This window comes from Didymosphaeria variabile (assembly GCF_027946475.1).
Source record: "Didymosphaeria variabile strain IMI 356815 chromosome Unknown scaffold_4, whole genome shotgun sequence".
Taxonomy (NCBI): Eukaryota; Fungi; Ascomycota; class Dothideomycetes; order Pleosporales; family Didymosphaeriaceae; genus Didymosphaeria; species Didymosphaeria variabile.
In genome coordinates, this window is record NW_026611623.1 from 4527944 (window position 1) to 4552619 (window position 24676).

General features: G+C 54.2%; 10 protein-coding genes across 10 annotated transcripts; 5 read left to right on the forward strand and 5 right to left on the reverse strand.

The window, feature by feature from the left end:
- Positions 1–44: 44 nt before the first annotated feature.
- Positions 45–1079, reverse strand: N0V89_006390 (uncharacterized protein; the record flags this gene model as incomplete). The annotated part of the gene is made up of 4 exons (XM_056215160.1): positions 45–137; positions 294–587; positions 660–838; positions 887–1079. The coding sequence occupies 4 exons, from the start codon at positions 1077–1079 to the stop codon at positions 45–47; spliced, it is 759 nt and encodes a 252-aa protein (XP_056072427.1).
- Positions 1080–2701: 1622 nt separating this feature from the next.
- On the forward strand, positions 2702–3547 carry syf2 (Pre-mRNA-splicing factor SYF2; the record flags this gene model as incomplete). The annotated part of the gene is made up of 1 exon (XM_056215161.1): positions 2702–3547. The coding sequence occupies one exon, from the start codon at positions 2702–2704 to the stop codon at positions 3545–3547; it is 846 nt and encodes a 281-aa protein (XP_056072428.1).
- Positions 3548–5023: 1476 nt separating this feature from the next.
- Positions 5024–6241, forward strand: CWC25 (RNA-splicing factor; the record flags this gene model as incomplete). Its single annotated transcript, XM_056215162.1, has 1 exon — positions 5024–6241. The coding sequence occupies one exon, from the start codon at positions 5024–5026 to the stop codon at positions 6239–6241; it is 1218 nt and encodes a 405-aa protein (XP_056072429.1).
- A 688-nt stretch (positions 6242–6929) lies between these two features.
- Positions 6930–8094, reverse strand: XYN30A (GH30 xylanase; the record flags this gene model as incomplete). The annotated part of the gene is made up of 2 exons (XM_056215163.1): positions 6930–7886; positions 8086–8094. 2 exons carry the CDS (start codon positions 8092–8094, stop codon positions 6930–6932), a joined length of 966 nt encoding a protein of 321 aa, XP_056072430.1.
- A 686-nt stretch (positions 8095–8780) lies between these two features.
- N0V89_006394 (uncharacterized protein) lies at positions 8781–9766 on the forward strand (the record flags this gene model as incomplete). Its single annotated transcript, XM_056215164.1, has 2 exons — positions 8781–8786; positions 9005–9766. 2 exons carry the CDS (start codon positions 8781–8783, stop codon positions 9764–9766), a joined length of 768 nt encoding a protein of 255 aa, XP_056072431.1.
- Positions 9767–10075: 309 nt separating this feature from the next.
- N0V89_006395 (uncharacterized protein) lies at positions 10076–10552 on the forward strand (the record flags this gene model as incomplete). Its single annotated transcript, XM_056215165.1, has 3 exons — positions 10076–10198; positions 10249–10377; positions 10442–10552. 3 exons carry the CDS (start codon positions 10076–10078, stop codon positions 10550–10552), a joined length of 363 nt encoding a protein of 120 aa, XP_056072432.1.
- A 1034-nt stretch (positions 10553–11586) lies between these two features.
- N0V89_006396 (uncharacterized protein) lies at positions 11587–12491 on the reverse strand (the record flags this gene model as incomplete). The annotated part of the gene is made up of 2 exons (XM_056215166.1): positions 11587–12195; positions 12486–12491. The coding sequence occupies 2 exons, from the start codon at positions 12489–12491 to the stop codon at positions 11587–11589; spliced, it is 615 nt and encodes a 204-aa protein (XP_056072433.1).
- Positions 12492–14587: 2096 nt separating this feature from the next.
- Positions 14588–16018, forward strand: PRP46 (pre-mRNA-splicing factor prp46; the record flags this gene model as incomplete). The annotated part of the gene is made up of 1 exon (XM_056215167.1): positions 14588–16018. One exon carries the CDS (start codon positions 14588–14590, stop codon positions 16016–16018), a length of 1431 nt encoding a protein of 476 aa, XP_056072434.1.
- A 2565-nt stretch (positions 16019–18583) lies between these two features.
- Positions 18584–21194, reverse strand: ORC1 (Origin recognition complex, subunit 1; the record flags this gene model as incomplete). Its single annotated transcript, XM_056215168.1, has 4 exons — positions 18584–19419; positions 19596–20682; positions 20732–20899; positions 20949–21194. The coding sequence occupies 4 exons, from the start codon at positions 21192–21194 to the stop codon at positions 18584–18586; spliced, it is 2337 nt and encodes a 778-aa protein (XP_056072435.1).
- Positions 21195–21982: 788 nt separating this feature from the next.
- Positions 21983–22785, reverse strand: N0V89_006399 (uncharacterized protein; the record flags this gene model as incomplete). Its single annotated transcript, XM_056215169.1, has 2 exons — positions 21983–22566; positions 22620–22785. 2 exons carry the CDS (start codon positions 22783–22785, stop codon positions 21983–21985), a joined length of 750 nt encoding a protein of 249 aa, XP_056072436.1.
- Positions 22786–24676: the final 1891 nt, after the last annotated feature.

Sequence of the window (24676 nt, forward strand, 5' to 3'; positions counted from 1 at the left end):
CATAATTTTGATGTGATCCAAGACAGAAAGCTATACACAAAAGTTTACGCATCTTCCAAATTGAAGAACATCTCCCACATCTCTTCATGAACCGCCTGCGAAAGAATATTGTCGTTCACCTCTTGCGGATGATCTCCCTTCGGCGCGTTAGCATCATATGCGGTATCAATGGTTGCCCTTTACATGCGTTTATCATCTAGCGATTCTGAACTTGGATCGGAGACGCTTTCGCTGATAAACATTCGAGCAGCGAGGTTCATGTTCACTGCGATGCTGGTAACTGTGAGACTTACTATGACTGGAGCCTCGACGACTGGTATTGCATCCGCGCCCTCACTATGACCATTGACAACGGGAACTCCCACGGGAGCATTGATCGTCCCGCTATTGACAACAGGAACTTGCACGGGAGCATTGATCGTCCCGACATGATCCTTTGGAACAATTACAACGATCCTTTCATGCAGGCGTGTTTGAATTGCAAGGAACGCTTGGTTCCCTGGCTCCATTGCATGGACGTCGTATTTTGCAAGCTCGTCCTGGTAGTAGTGCGCCATGTTCAGCATGGCGTCTTTGAGGGAGGTCCCCTGTGCAAGCGATTAGCCTTCAATACGAAAGAGAGATCTCTGGGAAGAGCAAATGAAGTGGGTTTGATATACCGAGAAAGAATAAGCGGCTCTGATATCAGGACCACCTCGACCAGTTGTGCCGGCAAGTTTGACCTTGTACCCAGTGAAGGGAGTACCCTTCAACGAGTTTTCGCATGCCATCTCCTCATAATGAAGAGAGAGGCCTTGGAATTTGCGAAGGCGGTTGCAGTAGAGCGCCCCAGCAAAGTCTTATATGAGTTAGCTATGTAATTAAAGTATTCGAAGGGAAAACATACCTTGGATCATGAATTCGTAAAGGCGATCCTTCGAAACGGTTTGCTGCAGCTGTTCCGCAACTGCTGCCATACCCTTCTGTTTATGGACAACAATGCCATTTGTCAAGATCTTCAAGTTGCCCTTGAAGGAGTTGAGAAAGTCCGTGGAGGGCTTGTTGGATGTATATCCGTATTGGTACATGAGGTTGTTCATTGTACAGGTAGTTGAAGGCGAATTTGCGTTTGTAGCGTATATACAGTCGAAAGGACACGCGAGGATCAGCAAGGAAATGCTAGTCGTCGAGAGGCTGTGATCTTGAAGGATCTCGGATAGGAAGAAAATGATTTGGGGCATTGCGTTAGGGCCACGCCCCTCTTAAGCCCTCTCAGTTGATTCCCACTTTTCACCCTTGTTCAACTTTGGCTCTCGTCCGTCCTGAACCATAGTTTGGGACTCCACCAGCCAAAGGGAACTCTCGGCTGAAGGGAGCTGTGACAGACGCCTCTGAATAAGATTAACTCTGAGACACTACTTCTGATGGAGGCACGTTATGTCAAAGTTGTGAGTGCAGTATGTTTTCACCCAGCCTGGGTGGACTTGGGCTCCAAAGCGACCACTCTCCTATTCCTAGGCTTCATAAGCATTGTATAGAACATTTGCGATGGAACATTTTCAATCATGGGACCTTCAGATACACGGACGCATGCAGCCCTTCTGGGGAACCCTAGGTGCACATGTGGAGAACATGCTGCGGATACCTCGCGCGATCAAGCCCGCCTCAACAGTGACCCACGGTCATGGCCAAGAAGGGCCCAGTGTAGATTTCGTCATACTTGAGTTGAGCTCGGAGCTGTTTGCTAAGGATGCTTCGATGCTTCGGTTCAAACCTCGAAGAATGTGGAGCCTACTGGGACATCAGGTTAGCGTTCACTACGAGTCCATGCACATGCTCACGCTAGCGACTCCGGCGCCTTCACGTACGTTCCACACCCGCTCCCAAAGCCGCTTTAAGAGCTGCTAACGACCGCAGAGCAAGTCACGCCACGAATGAGGCATGGGATGAACATCCGCTCCCGTAGAGCCGCATAGACTAGTGTGGATATCCGATTTGTCAACTCTGGTCTTTGGGATTATACACCGATCGCATCGAGGCCAACGAAATTTCTTCCGTGGGACTGATTGCGATGCCCCATTTGAGGGTGCGTGCGTTTTCCAGTTGTTCGAACTCATCGTCAGGAAACTGGAGGAGGTGATTCCGCAGAGGAACGTTGTGGAGAAGATGCGCATAGCGTCGGACATCGACACTGTACGCAGGGGCAGTACCATCAACGCTACCGGCCTTGGAGTATTCATTGGACGTACGATAAGAGTCGACAGAAAGGGAAGGACTGTTGATGCGTGCGCACATGTTGGCGTCAACGCCTCTTTCGCGGGATTGACAAAACCAAATGCCGCGATGCCCTACACGTGGGGTGCTTCGTGATTCAGTGGAAGAAGAGGAATTTCAAAACAGCGAAGGTGCGTAATCCGATAGTGTTCGTCTTGGCTTCAAAATAGAATTTTGTCGCGTACTGTCAAGAGATGAGTGCGCAACAGGCTCGTAAACAATATACGCAGCAATCTCCCAGAAGCAGGAACTCGAGCAATGCCATTGCAGGTGCTTCTTTAGGACAGCAAAGCTACGAATTTGGTCGGATAGGAGCGACAGGGTCGTCGTGGAAGCACGATCATGTAGAACTAGTCCCAAAATACACTAGCGCTTTATATCTTGGCATGTGAGCTTCAACTTTCTCGAACAATCACTTCAACTTTATACACACATACCCACGCTCACGATGACCGAACCCACAAGCACAGAAGGTCCTACGGCAGATACGTCAGAAACAGTCTCCCCGTCCGCCACAGCCGTTGCAACAACGTCCACGCCCACCGAGACACCCTCCACAACCAATCCCAAAGCCGCCCTCGCCGCGCGCATGGCCCGCTTCAAAGCCCTACAATCCCAGAAAGAGTCCGGCCGCAAACAGACCGAAGCCGAGCTCCGCGCCGCCGAAGACCGTCCTGCGCGTCTCGCCCAACTCAGCAAACTGGAAGCTGCGAACCAAAAAGCCACATACAAGCTGCTCAAAGCCGACGACCCTGACTTCGAGCGCAAGCGCAACTGGGACTACACCGTCGAAGAGAGCGAATCCTGGGACAAGCGGCAAGCGAAGAAGTCGCGGAACAGGGATAATGTCAGTTTTGCGGATTATCGGGGTGAGGCGAATAAGGTGTATAAGCGGCAGGTGAAGCAGATGGGGGAGAAGGATCTGGAGGATTATGCGAGGGAGAAGGGTGAGAGGCTCCAGAGGCAGGTGAGGATGGGGTTGTTAAGACTAGTTGAAGAGGGCGGCGAGGTCTTCACAGTAGATTCGGAAGGGAGGGTGAATACGCCGGTCGAGGAGCTATATGGGCACGACCACAAGCCGAGCAAGGAGGCTGTCGACAAACTTGTGGAAGACCTTGAGAAGGGCGAGAGAGCACGACTGAAGGCCCGGGCGGCTAGAGGGATTAATGACGACAGCGGCGATGTCACGTACATCAACGAGAAGAACAAGCAGTTCAACGAGAAACTGTCGAGGTTCTATAATCGGTACACGACCGAGATACGGGAGAGCTTCGAGCGAGGAACGGCGATTTGAGGGGGAAAAGGAATGTGGCATTATACCCTGGTTATTGGGCGTTTGGGGGTTTGGCATGGTCATTGTACTTGATACTGGGGAGTTTGAAAAGCATGCGAGAGAATGCATCAAGAATTTAGATGGTATATTGGTTTGAACATAAGCGACGTCAGATGTCTGCTCATCAAAAGATTGACCCCAGCACCCTCTGCACATCCTGTCCAGGCTCAGGCTTCTTATCCGCCTTAGTCCGCATTTCTCTCTGTTGAAACTTGCTCCTCCTCTCCTTCTTCCTCTTCCCCTCCTGCTGTCCATCCGCCTCTTCCAATTTACCAGATCCCACCCCATCATACATAGGTTCCTCTTCCCCTTTCGCCTTCCTCTTAGCCTCCATCCCCCCAAGCATCTTTCCCCTCTCTACATTCTCCAAGAACCGCTCATTCTCCCTCTTCCCCTTTGCAATCTCCACCCTCAGCCTCGCCGCCCTCTCCGCATTCTCGTTCTGAATCTGCTCCACCAGATGCGCCCACTTGACGCCGCTCAGGTACTTCACATTCCAGACTTCGTCATGCCAGCGTCCTCTCTTTTTGCCCCCCATGGTCTGCGCATTGAGGTTCTCTGCGACGAACTTGGCGTCTTTCTTTGAGAGGAACTCGACCCACCCATCGAGGAAGAGTTTCCTGCGGGTGCCGCCGGTGCGTAGGCGCTGCGTGCGGGAAGTAGAGGGTTCGGGTGTGAGGAAGACGCGACCGACGTCACCGTAGGGGGTGAGAAGGGAGCGGAGGACGGTGGGTTTCATGAAGGGGGGTATGCGGGAGAGGTAGATGACGCCGGATTTGTCTTTTTTGGGTTTGGATGGTAGAGGTAGTGGTTCGCTGAGCTTGCCGGACTGTAGCTTTAGGTCTTTGGGAAGGTTTGCTGCGAGTTTCTCGAGGTGCGCGAGTTCGGCGGCGGGGTTGTCGAATGTATCATAATCATCCTCTGGCTCCTCGTCATCTTCATGTTCCTGATCGTTGAGAGCAGCGTCGTCGTCATTTTCGGGCTCGTCTGCTGCGTCTTCGGAGTCGGAGTCGTGGTCAAGCTTCCTTCGCTTTGTCGACTTGAGCATGCGCGATCTGCTTTCGTCTTCTGATTCGTAGTCGCGCTCTTCCTCTTCACTCTCCTCGGCGTCGAGCCACTCGTTGCGCTTTCGCGTTGCCATTGTATTATTTTTGCAAGGCGATTTCGCTTCTAGATTGTTTCACAGGTATGCGCTCCTGTTTTGGCTGTCCTTTCGACCGTATTCGTCCTATGTTCTTGGTACATTCAAGCTTGTGAAACTTTTGGTGCGGAGCTGCAGCGGAGGTCTAAATTTTAGCGGGGCTGGCTTGGCATGAGTGGCTGGGTCTTTGGTGGCGGATTGCCTACTTTCACCACCAACTTTCTTTACTCGCAACCCACTACTTCCAGCACCCTTCCATTACACCACACACCTACCTATACCTACACGTCTCTAAGATGGGCGGCGGGGACCTCAACACGAAGAAGTCTTGGCATCCGCACCTACGTAAGAACCAAGAACGAGTATGGAAGGAAGAGCAGAACGCTTTGGAGGAGCGCAAGCTCATTGAAAAGCTACGCAAGGAGCGTGAGGAGGAGCGCCAAATTGAAGAACTGCAGCGCCTTGCGGAAGCAAATGGAGGCAAAGTGGCTGTAAAGCGCGTAGACTGGCTTTACAGTGGCCCAAGCGGGGATGGTGCAGCAGTAACAGAAGAGCGCGAGGGCTACCTCCTTGGAAAGAGGCGTATCGATGGTCTACTTAAGGGCAACGACTCGCAAGCCTTGCAGAAGGGTGCTGCTGTCGGCATCGATGCGGTCGGCAACGGAAATGCGAACTCTACGCGCGACACACAGAAGAAGGTGCTGCAGGACCCCCTGCTCATGATTCAGAAACAAAAGATGGAGATGCAGCTCAAGGCCATGAAGGATGCGCAAAAGCAGAAACAGTATGATGAGAAGCGAGCGAAGGAGAAGGAGCGCGAGAGGAAGCACAAACACAGAAATGGCCATCGTGATCGCGATCGCTCGCGCTCAGCTGACGAAGATCGGGAAAGGCGGCGGCACCACCGTCGCGACCGCTCACGCTCAGCATCTAACGACCGCGATGATCGTGAGAGGCGACACCGCAGACATCGACGAGACGACCGGGCCGACAGCCGCCGACGGTCGCGTTCAAGGTCGCCACGCCGTCGCGATGATGATCGAGAGAGGCGTCAGCGCTCACGTTCAAGGTCCCCTTACCGGAAGAGCCACCGCGATGACTACCGCGAACGGGAAAGGGACAGTTACCGGAGGCGAGATCGGGCACCTCCGTCTCGCGAGGAGCCTGAAGAGAACGGACACCGCGAACGAGACAGCTACCGTCAGCGCGAACCACCTCCGCCGAGGGAGAACATACATCAACAGCGAGCACAAGAGCCAACACCTCCACCCAAACCGGACATGGCTGCGCGTCTAGCTGAAATGCAAGTCGCGGCATCATCACTGGAAGAGCAGCGCGAAGAGCGCGTGCGGTTGCGCGAGGCTGAAGATGCTGCTACAGAGGACAAACATAAGAACAACAGTGACGGCCAAAAGCGCTTCATTGCTGGTTTCCGAAGCAAGGCCGCTGAGGCAGATCTCGGCGATGCTATCTCTCGCGGCCGGCAGGGTTTCAGAAGCTCGGTGGACGCATAAGTACACTACTTTTATATGATTCAACGGAGTCAATAGGGCGACTCTTTTCTGATACCCAACACAATGCAATCACCTTTCAAGATCAAACGTCAGCACTCTGCAATACAACTGTCACCATACTCCTTGCAGGCACATTCGCACCGACACTCCCATCGCTCCCCACAGTCGCAGCCTGCTCATCGCAATCATGCGAGTTATCTGTGAGCCACGCCTTCGCGCTCTTCGCCGCAAATCCTTGTACCTTGACACTTATACTTCCCGCCCCTGTCCCACTCTGTATAATCTGCACCGCAACCGTACCATCCACATTCTTAAATGCACTAACCCTCGCCCCAGACGGTCCACCACTCGTCCCCACCCTCACAGCACCAGGGCGCACATGCCTACTCCAGTTGGCAAACGCCCACAACCGCTTGCTCGGGACTACCTGCTTCTTATCATCCGAGATCCTGACAAGCTTTGAATTTGTGGCACCACCTTGCACACCGACCCAGTAGAGATATGCCGAAACATTTGCTTTCGTGATAGCATCGTAGATCTTGAGCGCCCAGTTGAGGCCTTCGCCTGCGCCGTTGTTGCTGTAGAAAGTAGCTGCCCAGGCGCCTTGGAGATCGGCGTTTTCGGTTTGCCAAACGGGGTGCTTGGTGTTGATTGGGGAGGTGGGGGCGGAGGTATACGAACTACACGTCTACCTTTTAGCTTGAGTATGTTGAAAAGGGGAGGGGAAGGCGTACTGTCCCGTAATCGTACCCAGCAAGTCAGTAACGGAAGAAAGCCCGCTCATCATGCCCTGCTGGCTGCTCCAGCCCTCGGCATCACAGCACGTAATTCCCACGCTCGTATAATTCGCCTTGTCCAGCGTGGGCCTCAGCACTTTGATGAAGTCCGCTGCTTGCTGCCCGCTGCTGCGCATACTCGCGTACGAGGTTGTGAGATCTGGCTCGTTCAGGAAACCTAGATGTGTCACGTCCACACCGAGGTCTTTGTAGTATGTGATGTACTGCACGAGGTAATTCGCATACGCCTGCTTCCAGTCTCCACTCGAGCAAGTCGCGCCGCTGACGCCACATAACGACCCGCCGTTCGCGTCGTTGTTGTTCGTCTTCATGTAGCCTGGCGCACTCCATGCGTTTGCGTACACGGTCTTCACGCCATACGTCTTCACTGCTTCGGTGCTGACCCAAACTTGGCTGTTGTCGTTTCCGTCCCAGACATATTTTGGTGCTGCGCTGGGGCCGCCGGGAGACTTGGGCTGGATGGAGACCATGTGGTCGGAGGAGGAGTCTGGGGAAGAACCGATGCCATTGCGTAGGATGGAGAAGCCCGCGCCTGAGGTGCGGTTGAAGAGGAGGTCTAGGGCGTAGCGTTGGAGCTCGGGGGATAGTGCATGCATCTGGTTTGCGCGTTGGAAGGTTTCGGACATGCCGAAGCCGTCCATGGTTTGGTAGGTTTTGGTTAGGTCGACGGTGATGGTTGAGGCTTGTCGTGAGGTGAGGAAGGTGCGCGCCTGTACAGTGAGCGCCAGGGCTGCGAGCAGTGCAGTAAGGAGCGCCATTGTGTAGTTGTGTGACTGTAGAGACTCTCGAAGTGTGCTTTTGAAGCGCTCATCGTGGCAGTCGCAGAGTGTTGTAGTAGTCGAGAGGTTCTAAGAGCCAAGACATCGATGGGAATTGACAGTGGCTATTCATCCATTATCCAGATTGCATACGGTATATTTACAACCTCAAGTGTGCCCCACACACGACTACTGGACTCTCCGCAATTTCAAGATGTCCACCTGCGCAATGATTGATGGAATTATTGGTGAACAAACAGGAGTACTTGCTTGAATGTGTGGGGTGAACTGCCACCATTAATTGTCCGCGCCCTCCCGTCCTGCTCATCGTCATTCTTGGTGGCCCTTGATCTCCATTAAGATCACCGCATTTGGCCAATACTTCTCCGCAAATATCGTACATGTAGTCTCCATACACGTGTGTTCCCTTCTGAGTCGTATTGGGTATTCTTTCTTATCTCCATTGTCTGGGGCCCACTCCTCATAAACGGGATCTTCGGAATTAACTCTCTCCGGATAAGGGCCTCGCACGTCCTCGCGTTTTTGAGGAAGGGGGCCCTTGAGTGTGAAGTTCTATGTAGCTTGATAGTGTCGATTGTTGTATAGGTTCAAGGCTAGAGGCGCTAACCAGGAAGGCTCCACCACCGAGGTTCTCCGCTCCGCAGCTCCAGCACGCGTAACATCATCACAATATTACAGTGCCATGCTCGACATCCACCGTGACGACGGCCCCGACACGAAGGTCTACTATTCGCACAGCTTGCTTCCAAGCTACATTGACCCGCAGAATGTTTCTACCAAGAAAAAGCCTTTCTCAACGTTCAAAGCGCAACCTTTCTCGCACACGGTACGCGCGCATCAGAAATCGCAGGGCTGAGAGGAAAGAGGCTGATCAGCTATAGTTGGATTTGATACTGCCGGAAGAGATATATGAGCTTGTCAAAGGGCATCTTGAAGACGCCGATGGAGCGGCGACGGGCGTGTATGCGCGTGTGTACATGAAGCTGGGAGAGGTGCTGCAAGGCGACTTCTTCACAGAATATATTAAGAAAGGTAGGTGCACGACGAGTATAGGGCTAGGCCACAGCTCACTGACAGCCTATAGGAAACATAATGATGCTTTCGGAAGGTCGACCGCTCGTCGACAATGTCTTCTCGCTGTACGACGGCACGTTACGGCTAGAGCTCGATCGGCCGACGTACGAAAGGTGCGGCCTACAGGGAAAACCGATCGAAGATGGCGGGAAGAAACATCAGAAGAACAGATGGAGTACGTCTCTCCCGTGCTGCCCAAAACTTGGCTAATGTTTCCAGTCATCGAATACAACCTGCGCGAACCGTCCATGACCCACGGCAAAAAGGGCTTCTCGCGCCTAGATTGGGCCTGCAAGAACGTCCTCGACCAGAGCCTCGCCTGGCTCTTCTACAACTTCAACCCGTCATCCCATGAGTCGCTGCGCGCGGGCAATGAACCAATATCTCTACACCATCCCTCGATCCACACCATCGAGCCCACAGCGACAAAGCTACCAGATACACTAGTACCTAAGCTCACAGTACCGATGCTACCGTCACTATACGACTCCGAAGACGCACTCGCTCTCCAGGAATACATATCGATGCTGTGCCTCAACTCACCACGTGTCTCTGCATTCGACAACATAGATCCGCATCTCTCACGCTACGAAGTGTCGACCTTCGATGGCCTCGTTGAGCTCGCAACGAGGGATATGGTTAGAGTGAGGTGGAGAGGCTTCATACCACCGCAATTTGTGCAAGAGTTGTTTCTGCTGGTGCGGAAGGAGCGGTTGAAAGTAGAGAAGGGCAGGGACGGTGAGGTGAGGGATGGCAGGGAGTCGAAGGAGGAGAGGTGGGTGGCTTGGTCGGCAGCGGGGTTTGGCGGTCGAAGGGAGTGGACGGTTATGCAATGGGCAGGAAGGGAGACGTTGGTTTGGGATTGTGAGGGTTAGAAAGAGAACTTTCTACCACCTCGTATGCCGGTCGAGAAATAATTGACAAGATCGTGCTATGAGAACTCCGTAAGTGAATGCATGTCTGAGCATTCATTTATCTTTGCAGCTCGAAACTACAACCATGAGCGGAGGGTTTTCAACTATCACGTTCACTAGCGCAGCCTCCAACCAACAATGACGTAACCACACTCCAACCACTTCCAAGTCTACTCCATAATTTCCTCTACTTCATCGCCAAGTATCCTCGAAGCTTAATCAAAGCTTAATCCTTCCCCCTTCTCTCAAATCACCAACAACTTAGCAACCATGGGCTACGACCAAGCAGGCGTTACTCGCTCCGTCAACGCAATCCAAAACGAGCTACAATACCTTGCTTCACAAGGGGTACTCGCACCTCCGCAGCAACAATCGATCCAAGCTCAGCTGCCTGTACGTCTCCCTTCATAATCTCAAATACATAGCTTGCTAACGAGAACTAGCGACCCGATGGCCAGGCAGCGCAGTATATCGACCCCCGCTACGTCAATGGCAACCAGCAATTCAACCCAGCTTTGATCGCGCAGCAGGCGCAGGATCCGAGTAACCCTGCGCATCCACAGAACCCTAAGGTAAGTTGTACTCCCCGAGGGAGGAGGAAATGGTGAGGTGACGTGGTGGCTGATTCAATGATAGCATCATGAATGGGCATCGAAGCTCGCTCACAAGTTTGGCAATGCGGCGGTGTATGGCGCGGGAGCGACGTTTGGTGCTGACCTTGTCAATGATGTTATGAGGAAATTTTAAAGGCATGATGCGCATAAGTTGGGTGCGTTCGTCCGAATCTTCAGGCGGTACGACATGATGCCGTGTCGACGTTCACTCGGACTATAGGCGAGGGCCAATGCAGAGATGCAGAGCACCGGTCGATCTTCAAGAGAAAAGGATATCTTCATTGTCCGATGCCAAGCTGGAAGTTTCCCGGAGCAGTTATATCCAGCGACCTGATACGAGTACTGGGGCTGAGGTCCATGTCAGCAGCAAATCACATAATAGAGCTAGAATTGGCGCATATGAGCCTACAAACAGTGGTGCTTACTTCTATAGCTCTTCAACACCAGTTACTATATTTTCTTTCGGTCATCTGCTTTCCAGCTTCGATCTCGACGCCAGCGTGGACCTTGTACACCTCCTTGGGCAACTTTTGTTCTACCTCCCTAGGCATGGACAGGAGGTATAGAAGGACACATCAGTTCTCAATATAGTTACGCATGACCGCGTTCACTGCTGATAATAGCACTCTGTGATCATCGCGACGTTTTGCGTCGACTTAACTGATTCGGAGGACTTAATCTGTACATTTCCAACCTAGGATAGATATGATCTAGCATTATCTGAAAAGACTCATTGTTCGCCTCTATCCCACTGCTCCTTATACTGCAAGATGCAATTATTCCTCTGGATCAACCTATACTCTGCAACATCATACCATCGAAGACCCTGAGGCAGAAGCAGCTGAGTGGATGGTGGGAGCTGTGATCGTAGATGAAGCGTTCAATGAATCATGCGTATTCAATGAAAGTGTCGTTGGGGTTATCAATGATGGACTGTGAGTGGTGCTTGGGCTCGAGGCGGCATTTACAGCGGTCCCCGTGGTCACTGAGACATTCGGATATGCTGCGGACGTTTGCGCCATTGCTATGCGCCTTGCTTCTTTCTCTAGCGCTCGTTTACGGGCATCTTCATTTCTTGTACGTTGGAGCTCTTCTGCGGCGGCTTGTGCATGCGCTTTCTTTCGTTGCTCTTCCTCTTTTCGTTCAGCTATTATAATATTAATAAAGTCAAGTTAAGTTGTACGGGGACAACAAATTACCGGAGCCGCGATGCTTTCGCCGTAATGGCAACGATACTCGTTGTGGATTGAAGACAGCATTCTCCTGGATGAATGGATCGCCTAGCACCATGTCGAAGGGCAAGTCGTCCGTAACGTGGAACTTGGTCGTGCGCATCTTATGCATGTTGGCAGCGCACCACTTAAGGGTGATAGTGTGACGTGTGTGATATTCTTGGTTGTTCAAACCGATGAACGTGTCTTCTTCTTCGACTAAGAAGCTGGAGAGGTCATTAGAAACGATAAGCTCAGTTGGGACCAGATTGACATCGCTGCCAGTGTCGTATTTGGCACGAACCGGAACCCATTGTGGCTGGGGCTTGTGGGTCAAAGCTATTGTGCCGAACGTCAGACTTGGATTGGAATCAAAAGAAACACCCTTTGCAATAGTTTGGGTCACCACCCTTTCTGCCAGAGTAACGACATCTGCGACCGATTCCCGTCCGGTGGATTCTTGTCCAATCGTGAAGAATGTAGCTCTCTCTAAGTCGACGCTTCGGCCCGAGCACGCATTGCCTTCAGGATAAGACCGTTCGTGTCTGCTGATGTATTCCAAAAGCTGTGTTTCAGAACCACTTCGTTGATCTTTGCTCTCAATAAGCGTTCGCAAAAGGAAGCTAACATACACAAGAGTTAACAGAACCGGTGAATCCTATATTAGAGCACAACATACCTCTGAGAGCTGGCTTGGAGAATAAGTACTCGGTCTCTAAAAGCTTTGTTCATTTTTTCGAGCTTCTCCCATGAAGCAAGTCCAGTAACTTGTCTCAAAGCTCCCTTTCTTTCTGACCATTTCTGTTGGCGAACGACAACCTGCTCTGCAAGGCTTATGCACTGATGTGTAGCTACTATCATCACTCCGGGAACGTCCCCATCTGGAATAGTCTTGGTGATAGCTGCACAGTCTTCAAGTATTTGCATCGATAGTTGGTAATCTTCGAGGAGTGAGGCGTGTTCTTTTCCCCCTGGAATGGCAGGGGCGCCGGCGAGGCTATTGAAGGATGCTACTACGCGTACGAGGCCCAGCACTAGGGCAGCCATTTCGAATCCAGACATGGCCGTGTAAAGTTGGCCCTTGAAGGATACAAACCACTAGAGACGTTGTTTTCAATGGTTGATCGATCGATGATGGAGAGAATGTGCGTAACGTTGGCTTCATCCGTCTGACACTCGAGATTCATTAAAAGAAAGAAGACTGAGGCTCTACGACAGAATCAGCTCTGCCCCTCCCGTATTCGTTACATTTCAGCCAATGGTCAAGGACTGTATATAATGGTGGCGCATTCAGCCCCACATCTTCCGCAGAGCCAAGTATCGTGACGCGCTCAGCTACTCAGCCTTAGGTGGTAGGAACAACTCGTTAGTCTTAGCAGGATATCTATATTAACATTTTCTAAAAGCCATCAGAATCGAGCTTCGAGCTCGAAATCACTCCAAACCGCTCTCCACCTTGTCTCAACGACTGCGAAAGTGAACGGAAATATGGCTGCTCCGCAACTAGCTGAGCCGCAAGGCTACCACCGACTTGCTGACTTGATGGGGCATTATCATGAGGCGGCAATCTTTCGACGGTTTGGGGCCCTCAATATGCTCAACCTGCTAAGTTTGCAAGCAGAGCTTGTCGATCTGCAAGTGCAGTTTCGCGATCTATGGGCTGAAGACGACGCTTCAAACGACTCCGGTGAAAAACAATTTTCTACGTATTTTCGAGTGTTGCGGAACTCAGAACATAGCCTACAATATGAGAAACTGTTGAAGATCCGCCAGAAACTACAGGATTATAGTAAGCTTGACCATGTTACTTATCTTTGAACATGCCTAACAATTAACAACTGTCTGTAGACGCTGCTTTGATACAAACAGCGCAGATTGGAAGAATGTCTCGACCGGAACAGCCAGATGTGCAATTCCTACGTGACTGGCTCGGCGGCATCGGTGAAGGAGAGAATTTCCTTCATGGTAGTGAAATGTACACGTGGGGTCTACCAACAACGAGCTCCTCCAGAGAGCACAAGTTCCTAGAGAAAGACCTATTGACTCTCTACAAAGCCACGGAAGAGCAGGATGTCTTTTCGAGAATCTTGTCCTCCTCAATACTAGACCTCTGGAACTGGCTGCGAACCTTCCGCTCAAGGAGACAACGTCAAATCCTTGTTTCGAGTTCAGGCTCCAATTTCCAGAAGTCTATAGACCCTCATAGTGGGATCCTCCACTACAGCGAGAGTGGTCTTTTGAGATTCAACAACATCTTGATCAGTGTCGTTTCTGCGGCGCTGCCTATTGCTGCCGTTGTCGCATTGTACTTCATAAAGACTGAAGGTGGACGCCTCGGTGCCATGGCAGGCTTTACAATCGTGTTTGCTCTGGCACTTGCCTGCTTCACTAATGCGCGAAGGTTGGAGATTGCGGCTTCAACTGCAGCGTGAGTACAATCTGATATGTTGAGAAGCGTGTTGGTTAACGCGATGTCTAGATTCGCTGCTGTGGAGGTAGTCTTCATTGGAAGTAATCTGGGCAAGGATTGATAGCTGTTCGTCTTGGGTTCAGGTATGGCGCTTCGAAGCGCACATTGATGCTGAATTTTAGGCTTAGTCGCGAAGCAGAAAGGATGCGAGTTGGGTTATTGAAGTCGCGTTATGTGGATTAGGCATGGTTGAGAGACGCAGCCTACTTTGACTGTACATCATGAACCAGCAGAAACGAAGGGCAGAGTTTAGATAGAGGACACATGGTCAATCTAAGTACGTTGTGAGAGACATTCTCGTCGGCATCTAAAATGCATCTTAGTTGTAACATGCACAAGTTGCAGATAGTGAATGGGCTAAGTAGATTGATGCTGAGAGACGTCACGTGCACGAAGAAAGCCGATGCGCGCTAGTGAGCTCATCGCCAAAAGTTGAACCAGCTCTTACCTTTGCGACAACCAACTCGAATCACCCACCTACCATATAATGGCCGACACATTACCGAGCACCGCGGCCGATAATGCCGTTCGCGCGTCCGCGAAACGAACGCGCGAGATATTCGCCGCCGATACGCTCCAATATCCTTCCACAGGCCTCGACAGCACGCGTGTGTCGACGCGAATACACCAAGAATACCACCATGTGCAGGAATTACCAGCTGCGCTGGCAGCAAAGATGGCCACAGCGGCGACAACAGCTGCGGAAAAGAGGAGGAAGATAAAGAACGCAAACGCAGAGGAACAGTCATCAGATCCAACGATGCGCAAGATGATCGCAGCATCGTCGGAGAAGGCAGAAAAAGCGAAAGAGGCACAGACGATGGCGCTGACAGTGCGATCGGGTAAAGGCGCCGCACCGAACGCACATGGGCCCACGCCGATGCGCGATACCCCGTCCACTGCTTTGGTGCGGAAGGACACTGTTAGAGCGGTGAAGCCAGATTGGCATGCGCCATGGAAACCGTTCAGAGTGATCAGTGGCCACATGGGATGGGTGCGCTCGCTCGCAGTCGAGCCGGACAACCAGTGGTTTGCTAGTGGAGCCGCCGACAGGACTATCAAGATCTGGGATCTGGCCACTGGTACATTGAAGCTGACATTGACCGGTCACATTAGTGCCGTTCGAGGCCTGGCTGTTTCTCCTAGACACCCATATCTGTTTTCTTGCGGCGAGGACAAAATGGTAAAGTGCTGGGATCTCGAGACGAACAAGGTCATCCGACATTACCACGGCCACTTGAGCGGAGTGTACAGCCTCAGCCTACATCCCACGCTCGATGTGCTTGTCACCGGAGGACGCGATGGTGTCGCCAGAGTGTGGGATATGCGAACACGCACCAACATCCACGTCATGGGCGGCCACAAAGGCACCATTTCTGACCTGCAGTGCCAGGAAGTCGATCCTCAAGTTATCACAGGCTCCATGGACTCTACTATCCGACTATGGGATTTGGCCGCAAACAAGACTATGGCTGTCTTGACCCACCACAAGAAAGCCGTGCGAGCACTTACCATCCATCCTTCTGAGTTCACGTTCGCATCTGGATCTGCTCAGTCAATAAAGCAGTTCAAGTGTCCTGAAGGTGCCTTCATGCAGAACTTCAATGGCCACAACTCAATCATCAATACGCTCTCCGTCAACGAAGACAATGTTATGTTTTCAGGTGGCGACGACGGAACAGTATCTTTCTGGGACTGGAAGACGGGACACCGCTTCCAGCAAACCGATTCAATTGCCCAGCCTGGCTCACTGGACGCTGAAGCGGGCATTATGTGCTCTACGTTCGATAAGACCGGTCTTCGTCTGATCACAGGTGAATCAGACAAGTCGATCAAGCTCTGGAAGCAGGATGACAGCGCAACCGAGGATTCGCATCCGCTCGACTGGAAACCCACGCTCGGCCGCCAGAAGTTTTAAGCAACTATCCGATGGACTTCAAACGATTGACATATCGGGTGTTACACAGATCGACCCACGCTTCTAGTGTTAGACGAGCACCGCACGCGTGTTTAGGTTCTGACAGCAGCTTGCCGGGACGCGGAAAGAGCCGCGATCGGCGGTATGCGGGCGCATGTTAGTGACATCAACTGAAGGAAGCGTCTGGACGTCACCAGTCTTAACATTCCAGCACTAATTCTAGGTTCGTTGTTGGGTCCGAATCGTAGGGGAGGTCGATAACACTCTGAAGCGCCCAAGGAGCCATTCAGGAACAGGAGACACTGGCGTAGAGGAAAGCTAGCGAGAAGGAACGCACCGTGCCGACCCAAAGCCCTGGTTCCCATGCGAGAGAGACCATGTATTATACAAAACCTGCCGCAACGGCACTCTGATACCCCATACCAATGTACATGTGCCCCCCGTAGCGCGATCCCCTCTTCTCTTCCCACTATAGCCAACAGTGTATGCCTCGACTAACGCATCCACTCAGTACGCTGGCCAAGCAGAATGCCCCAGCGACAGACACCCCACTGCAATCTCCCTCCCTCGCAGAGCACTTCCCACCCAACACCAACACTTGTCCCCACACTTGCCCGCTCGATGTTTCAAACTACGAGCAGACGGACGGGTCCCTTGCGGCGTATACCGCACAGTCGTTGCTCGCCCACGTACGTCCTCACCCCTGCGGCGCAGTTGCACCGTATAGTATCCTCCACCGGGCTTCTCTCGCCATTTGACTTCAAGCTTAGCGTAGAATAGTGTAGTGTAGCATCACGTCACGTCACGTCACGTCCCGTCACCTCGTCCCATCCCACCTCCCTAACATACCTTGCAGGCAATCCATCCTCGCAACATATCTCCAAGGTATCCAAACCACGCCACACACTTGCTCGGGGTTCGAAACACCCTTCACATCGCGTCGCTGCCCGGGTTCGTAAATTCCCAGCTTGGGACTAGACCCGTGCGATGCGACTCCACAACGGAGCATACCGAGTGTAGTTCGTTCGACGGACCCCACCCACCCACGCAGTTCTGGCTAACGAACGGGCAATGCCGCGTGCAAGCATGCAAACAAGCAGGTTAGCCGCTGCCTCGCGCGTGAGGTGAAGTGCAAACAGGGTGCTGACGCTGCAGGTGTGCGGTTCGCACTAGGGCGACGCGAGGCGAGGCGAGGCGGCTCGGGGATCGAGATACATGCGATGAGGATGGTGACCTGACTACGTACGTATGCGAGGGACAGCCGGAGGAGAGGGTCCATGGATAGGAGGCACGGTGACGTGCGAGAGTGTTGGGTGTGCGGCGTGGGGGACTCCCGCGCTGTGATGCTCGCACATGGCTGCGCGGCGTGACGGGTCGGGGTTGGAGTACAATGTGGACGGCGGGTGTTGGGATGGATGGGGGATACGCGGTGGGGGTGGGTTGGTCTCCATCGCTCAATTCATTAATGTGCTACGCTGCAGTGCAGTAGTAGTCAGGCAGGGCAGGGCTGGGCAGGGCAGCTGAGATGCACGATAGTCTAGTTTGAGGTGAGGTGAAAGCGGAGATGCGGTGGGCGGGAGGGACCACCATGCTACAGTGTGCATGGTGGATATCACAGATCGATGTAACGAAACGGACTGTCTATTCGCATTGACTTTTTGCCTACTCGGTGGAATGGGCATTACGTTCCATGCACGCACTTGGGGCTGAAAGGCAGCAGCTCGCCGACTGCACTGCACGATGTTTGGCGAGCCTACGTTACCTCTCGCGCCAACAAGAGTGCCTTCGCGGAGCCCAGCGAAACAAGGCACTCGTACCACCATCTGCATTTTGAGACATCCAGTGCTCGCCCTCAAACATGTTTGCAAACAAGAGGCATGGTTTACGCAGGGTAAACTCCGGCCCTCCGACCCGCCATCCTGCAACCCTATCTCGCACAACCCATGCATCTTCCACGGCGTCGCATTCATGCGCCAGCGCCACCATTCGCAACGAGCGTTCCAGAAGGACCCGAGGAACGAAACACGAGCCTGCCCAGGACCCGAGCCAGAACACCTGGGAACGCATCGCGCAGGCCTGAGCGAGTAGACTCCCCCGTGCGACGCACGCCGAGCTTACCGCAACAGGAAGGACGGACGTTGCAGCACCGTGTGGGTGGCGGCCACGCGGTGCCAACCACCGCGAACCGTATTCACGGGGTCACGAGGGGTTCAAGCTGGGGGGCGCGTACACTACGCCCGGACATGGAAAATGCTTTGAGCTTGATTGGGCGAGCGAGCGAGGAGTGGGAGTACAACGGTTTGAGCTTGCGACGCGGCGGGGAAATGCGATGGCAAACGCGATAGAACCGGGCGATACGATTGTCGACACGCGCACGCGCTGAGAGGAGATAGTCTCGCGTAGAGTCCGGTGAGGATGCCATGTATCGAGAGGGGTATATCAGCTCTGCTATAGGGTGCAGATGCGCCTCATCACCAACGACGGTATGCCTCCTGATAGACCGGTTGATGTCTCCCGCAGCATGGCGCTCGCCAGGGAATCCATACTCGCGGTACAAGCTCAAGTTCAGGTCGGGACGAGGCCCTTGACCTCGACATCGTCGCCTAGAGCGAGCCGCACTTCGTCCTCGGCGACCCCCAAACGCACCCGTCCAACACGCTCCCCATGTCGGATTTCTGTACCAATGATCCCCGCTTCTGTGAGCTCTGCAGCAGCGGAAGCGATGCCTAATGCGCGTGCGGCCTTTTCATTGGCCCGTTTCGAAATGCCATCGTCAAGCTTCATGGGTGTTGTGGAGTGGGATTGCGTTGTGGCGCCTGTGCCTTCCTCGCCGTTCTCAGCCAAAAGAAGGTAGTCTTGTATCGGCTGCAGCTGGCTCATCAATCCCAACCTCTTGACTTCATCGACGACGTCTCCAAGCACGGCCTCACCGATGCCCGTACGCCGGATGCGCGTCAAGAGGGCTGCGAGAAAGATCTTAGATGCCAGCGGTAAGGCCCGCAGAGCCACCTGCAGGGGACTGCTCGTGGCCTCGTTGATGGCTTGTCTGATCGTCGCCCACGTTACCTCACCTTTCTTGCTGCCGGGGCCTGCACGTTTCTGTTGTGCAGTTCCCGATTCACCGGTGTCTTTGGGGGGCCGGGTGCCTGCCTTGCCTTTGTTACGCCCCGTACGGCTAGGGGTTGGGGGCTGGCCCTCTTCGCCCTCGGCCTCTTGTTCTGCTGCCTCTGTCTCCGCAATCTCGACTGCGCGCCTGCAGATATCGAGCGCACGGCGAGCATCGCCGCTCACCGCCGCCACTTTACGTGCCGCAAATTGCACGGCATCTGGGTGGACTATGTTGCCAGGCACACCTTCCAGTCGGGACTGTATGATTTGTGTTAATTGATCATGCGTATACCCTGAAAAGGTAATACGTGTAAGGCCTGTGCGCGTGTTAGCCTCGCCATATTGGAACCCCGATCAACGGTCGATTTGCAATGGAGCTCTGAAGCATTTGGCTTTGGCAGTGTGGCAGACTACGCCAGAGCAAATGCCATGTCGGGCGTTTTGCAAGGATTGGGTTGCCTGTACTTACCAAGACGACTGCTAATCTTATTGCTCAACGTTCGCTCCGGTAAATCCATGGTGTTGGCAACGGCGAGAACAATCAATCTACTGTGCCGCAGCCCGGGCCAGTTGAAGAAATTATACATGACGGACTGGTTCTTGGTAACCAGCTGGTCTAATTCGTCCATTAGGACGACGCAAGGTACACGCCGCGGACTTGGGGTCGAAAACTCCCGTTCTAGAAGCTCCAGTGCATGCGACGGGCTGACGCGATCATTGCGCAAAGCTTGCCAGAGGAGCGAATAGGACTGATGAGGATCCGTGACCTTCATGCCGTTGATTTCGACGAATATGAAATCGTCCAACTCTTCGGCTAGCACTGACGCCTGCAGCTGTGCCACGACCTCTCGCACGGTAGCAGTCTTACCAGTGCCGGGCGTACCGGAGATGTAGATGCATGAGCCCGAGCCATCTGTGATCGCTGCTTCTAGATGACTGTAGACTGTGGAGAACTCTTCTTCGCGACAAGGGAGTGCGGCGGGTACAGATGAAACGTGCAGCTGATTCCGAGCAATCTGGAACGGCGAGGATATGGCTGAGGGGGAGAGAACTCGGGTCCCGAGAGGGGTGAACTCGAGTTGTTTTTTGATCACTATGCGTTTGTGTGTCGGCGTAAGGAACTTGCGCGCAGCTGGGCTCTTCCTGGTCGACGTCGGTGTCGTAGCATCGCCCAATTTGCGGCGCTTCCTGGGTGTTTTGGGCGCCCCGTCGTCGTCAGAGTCTGGGGCCACGAAGTCATCCAGATCCGCAGTGTCTTTCCGTGGGCGCCCGCGCTTGCGAGTGGCTTTGGTCTGACTTTCGACAAACTCACTCAAGGATGAGAGATCCTTCGCGCCCTGATACACGTCTTCCCAAACGAACTCTGGAGTATACGTTGTGGTCCTAGTGTTGCAGCCTCTCCTGCATACGAAGATCTTGCCGTAGTCCTTGGATGACTTCTTGACCTGGCCGCTTGGGTATAGGCGCTTGAACTCGTCGTGCGAAACGATTTTGGCGGTACCGTTGATCGTTGTGAGTTCGTTGTCGTCGAAAGCGGGCGATATGTACAATTCGTTCTATACGCAGTCAGCTCGCTGCTTTACACTGCAAAGATTGTAGACGTACAGGTAGAAAGTCGGTCCGCTTCGTGCTCTTGCTGCGGATCTCTCCCTCCGAAGCGAACCACATGAACCTTGCCATCTTTTCGTTGTCCTCGTCCTCATCTTCGAAGAAGCCGCATAGAAGGCCGACCCAGGCCTGGTTGCCCTCTGCTTTCAAGAGCACGGCGTCTCCCTACAATGCCATGAGTGTGCGCCGGGGACTGTTTGTTTGGCAACCTCACCAATTTGCACACAAAGGTGCCCATGCGAGCTCCGACAATGCGCCTGCCGGAGCTGGCGGAAGCTGCCTTGCGTTTTCGTGGCGTCGCATTCTGTGAGGGTTGCGCATCGGATGCGTCTTCGTAGATCCATTCCCATGGATGGTCTTCGTAGCCCAGCTCGTCGTCGGAGTCTTCGCGCGAGACGGCGCCGCTGGCGAGGATTTGTCGTGCCTTTTCGACTCTAGACCGGTGTCGTTCCGGTGCCATGGGTTTCGTGGGTTGACGTTCTGGCGCAGCTTACAACGGTAGAAAACATTAGAGGTTAGAATGCGCGTCGCGGTTCCTTGGCACTGGGGAAGCACGAGTCAAGACGCGCCTGCAGTTCATGGGTCGAACCACGTCACAAGTGAAGGGTCCGCACAACATCAAACGCAACTCCCGCAACATGGCACGCGACACGACAAGAGACGTTCAAGGCAAGCAAAAGCTATGACAATGCAATAGTAATATTCATCGCGCTTATCTGCAATGCGCGCAAATGTACCTATGGGCGTCTAGGCCTGCCAGCTGGGTCTACCCGACCCAGTCTTCCCATGGACCTAGCCAAGGGAAAGCTTCCAGAGGCGAGAAGAGAACGCCCAAACTCCAGCCCATTCATGAGACCAAGCGAAGGACCCTTCCGTCGCTTAGGTTCGTCTGACCGATAACCCTCGCTGAAATGCTATGCAACAAACAAGAAACAAGAATAATGTACAAGACAGTGGGTCCTGAAAAGAAGGGACAGGAACATTGACCGGGCTGAGGTGCTCAAGCCTCGGCCAATAGTCCGGTAAAGAATGCGCGAAAGGTCGCTTCGTGTGACGCTCACATGCCAGGGATAGGATACATCGGCGGCGTGCGAGGCATCGAATCTGGCGTGGTGGGCTGGTACAGCTCCGGTGGAGAGTTGGCCTGAGAGGTCTCAAAAGAGTCGCTCAGAAGTGGTGGTGTCTGCCACAGGACTGTCAGCGAGTGGCTTGTCGAAGTGCGGTGTGATGAATTTGAAGAGTTGGAATTCAATGTGCGTAAGAGTAGGATTTGCGAGGAGGGAGCTTTACATGAGCATCGCTAGGCGGGTAAGCGTGTGGAGGAGGAATCTCCATTGAGTTCATGAGCTGGTAGCCGCTCGCGAAGGGATTTGCAATGTCGTCTTCCTGGTAGTACTCGGACTTCATGGGTGGCGCCAGGCTAGGAAGCGTGGTAGGGTAGGCAGCCGAGAGCGGAGGCAGGTAGGCGTATGTAGTCATCTCAGGCGAGATGGTGGTTGGTATTGAGTGGTAGGGTGCAGTGGTTGTGTAGGGCACCGGATACGCGGCTGACTCGGGAGTGGGATACGAGCTGTACGAGAAGGGCGGAGGCGAGGTCGAGAGCTGGCGGTCGGTGTACTGGTGGGAGAACATGCCCCTCTCCTCGTAACCCTGCATCTCCGGCGTTCGTCGGCTGTAGTCTGATTCCGAGGACGCCGGTGAAGGGAAAGGCTGGCGCGCGGAGGGCTGCGTAGGCTGCAGCTCAGCAGGCTTTTGCTCGGGCGACGCGGAGCTCGAAGCCGCGCGGCGCTCGAGGTCTTCGAGCCTCTTCTTGAGCTTCTTGCGGTAGTTGCCTGCAGTGGGTTAGGGACTGGATGGGTGGAAGTAGGAGGGGTGGTGGACATACGTTGGGCAATGCGGTTCTGTATCCTTCGGCGCTCCGCAAGATCCGAGATCTTGGTCCAGTCCTCGTTGGGGTTTGCTGAGGCGGAGAAGGCACTCGAGGTGCCCGAGTACCTGTGAGTGGGAGCTGCGGGAGCTGCGGCGTACTGGTAGCCAGCGTGCCTATGCATGTTGAAGAGTTGTTGAAGAGAGAAAGGGAAGCTCGATCCAAGTGATCAGAGTGCGTATGTGAGAGCAGTGCAGGATGAGCTTGGGGAAGACGGGGAGCAGTGTGGAAGGTGGGACGGCCTGTTATGTATACAGGACGCGGGAGCATGTGGCATAAATATGGACGAGCTCGTCGAGGACAGGACCCCTGCGTACGTCAAAGCTCGCGCTGCGCAGTGGGTGGTAAGGCCGGCTCGCGCTCTTGGACAACGCCCTATGGCTCCGCCCTGTGCGTCCATTTTGGGATATGCGTGCTGGGCCCACGGTGGTCTTGCAGGGTGCGCTGCAGGCTGGCGGGCATCCCACCGCCTCCAGCCCTACACGCACGCTAGCATGGGTCCCAGATTTACCAACCGCGAGCTGAGAAACCCGCTGCCGGGTCTGGATAGGGGGTTTCGGCGCTGTATCGTACGGGGGAGGCAGCGGTCAGCCAGCGTGCACCGCGGCCCTAGCGCCCAGCCCGCTGGAACGAGGACGAAGGACTGAAGGAAGCACAGCGCGGCCTGCTTGCCTCCGCAACGTTCCGCACCGCACGCCGCCACGTAAAGCGCTCTCTCCCTCTTGCGCGGGGGCTGCTTCGCTCGTTCTCTGGGGCGGCTTCACTCGCGCGAGCTGCGGCGCCGACCCCGCCGCGCAGTTTCGCCCGCCCGCCGTCCTGTGTCGACGCGCTTGGGGGCCAGCGCAACATGTACTGCACTGGGCCTAGCCACCACGCGGCATTGCGCACCGCGGCCCCAGCAGCAGCGAGTCTCGCTTCTCGCACCGCGACTGGGGGGACGGACGGGGACGGGCGCGGGTCTGCCTTTCTAATCGTGCCTCTCTGATCGTGCCTTGGTGATCCAGCCCTCCTCCCGCCTGCTGTCGTGACGGCTGACGCGTTGTTCGGAAGCGCATCATCGCCATGCTGTAGTGCACTGCACCACCTCCAGCGCGCAGCCCGCACACCGCAAACGGCCGCCATTCCAAATCGCCCGTCCGCAAAAGACGCTGCCCAGCGGCGGTTGATTTGCATCCTCCGACGGCGCGGCTCTTGCGAATCTGGGAACTGCTCACAGCGTTTGCTTGTTGCGGCATAGTCTGCTTGGTAAGGTCCTAATTATACGAATAGCACCTCTCCGCGCCTTATTTCCAATCGCCGCCCGAGCCACACGACTTGAGCCTCCAGCATGGGTGCCGCACACAAGCATCTGACAGCGCCAGCCCTACGAGGCAGCGAACGCCCACGCTTCCTCGCTCCCGTCCCGTAAGCACCTTCGCGACTGTCGGTGAGTGCAATTTTACTCGAAGCAGCATGGCGCCATCAAACGGTAAAGCTTGTTCTCTGTGACGTTCGGCTGCCACAACGACACACATGTGCAGTACTGGCCAGTGTGCAGCACGACCGACATGCGACATCTGGCACCCGTGGAACGCAAGAACAGGCACCCAACGGCATCCTGGCTCAGAGACATTGCTCGGAGACTTTTGCTTCGCAGCCATGCGCAGCGCCGCCTAGCAATTGCTCGACCGCCTTTGCCCATCAACCATGCAAGTCAACTGGTCCGTTGCGATGGCTAGCTAGCACATATCCCCGGCCGGAGCGTGCTCGCCTTGGCCTGCGGCTTCGCCCTTCTAGGAAAGCAATTCGGAATCTGGGGCCAAAAGCCCTCCAGCAAACGGCCTGGCCAATCAGCGCCTGCAGGTCATGTGGTCTACCAGCAACGCCCTAAACAAGTGCCTTGTCCACTTTGTTGACCGTTCAAAGTTAAACCGCCAACATCAATGTCAGGCACCCTGGCTATGGACAAGTCTGCCATCTCCGATTCCCCTTTCAGAGGACCATACGCGTCATAAGTGGGTGGATACTGACCTGCG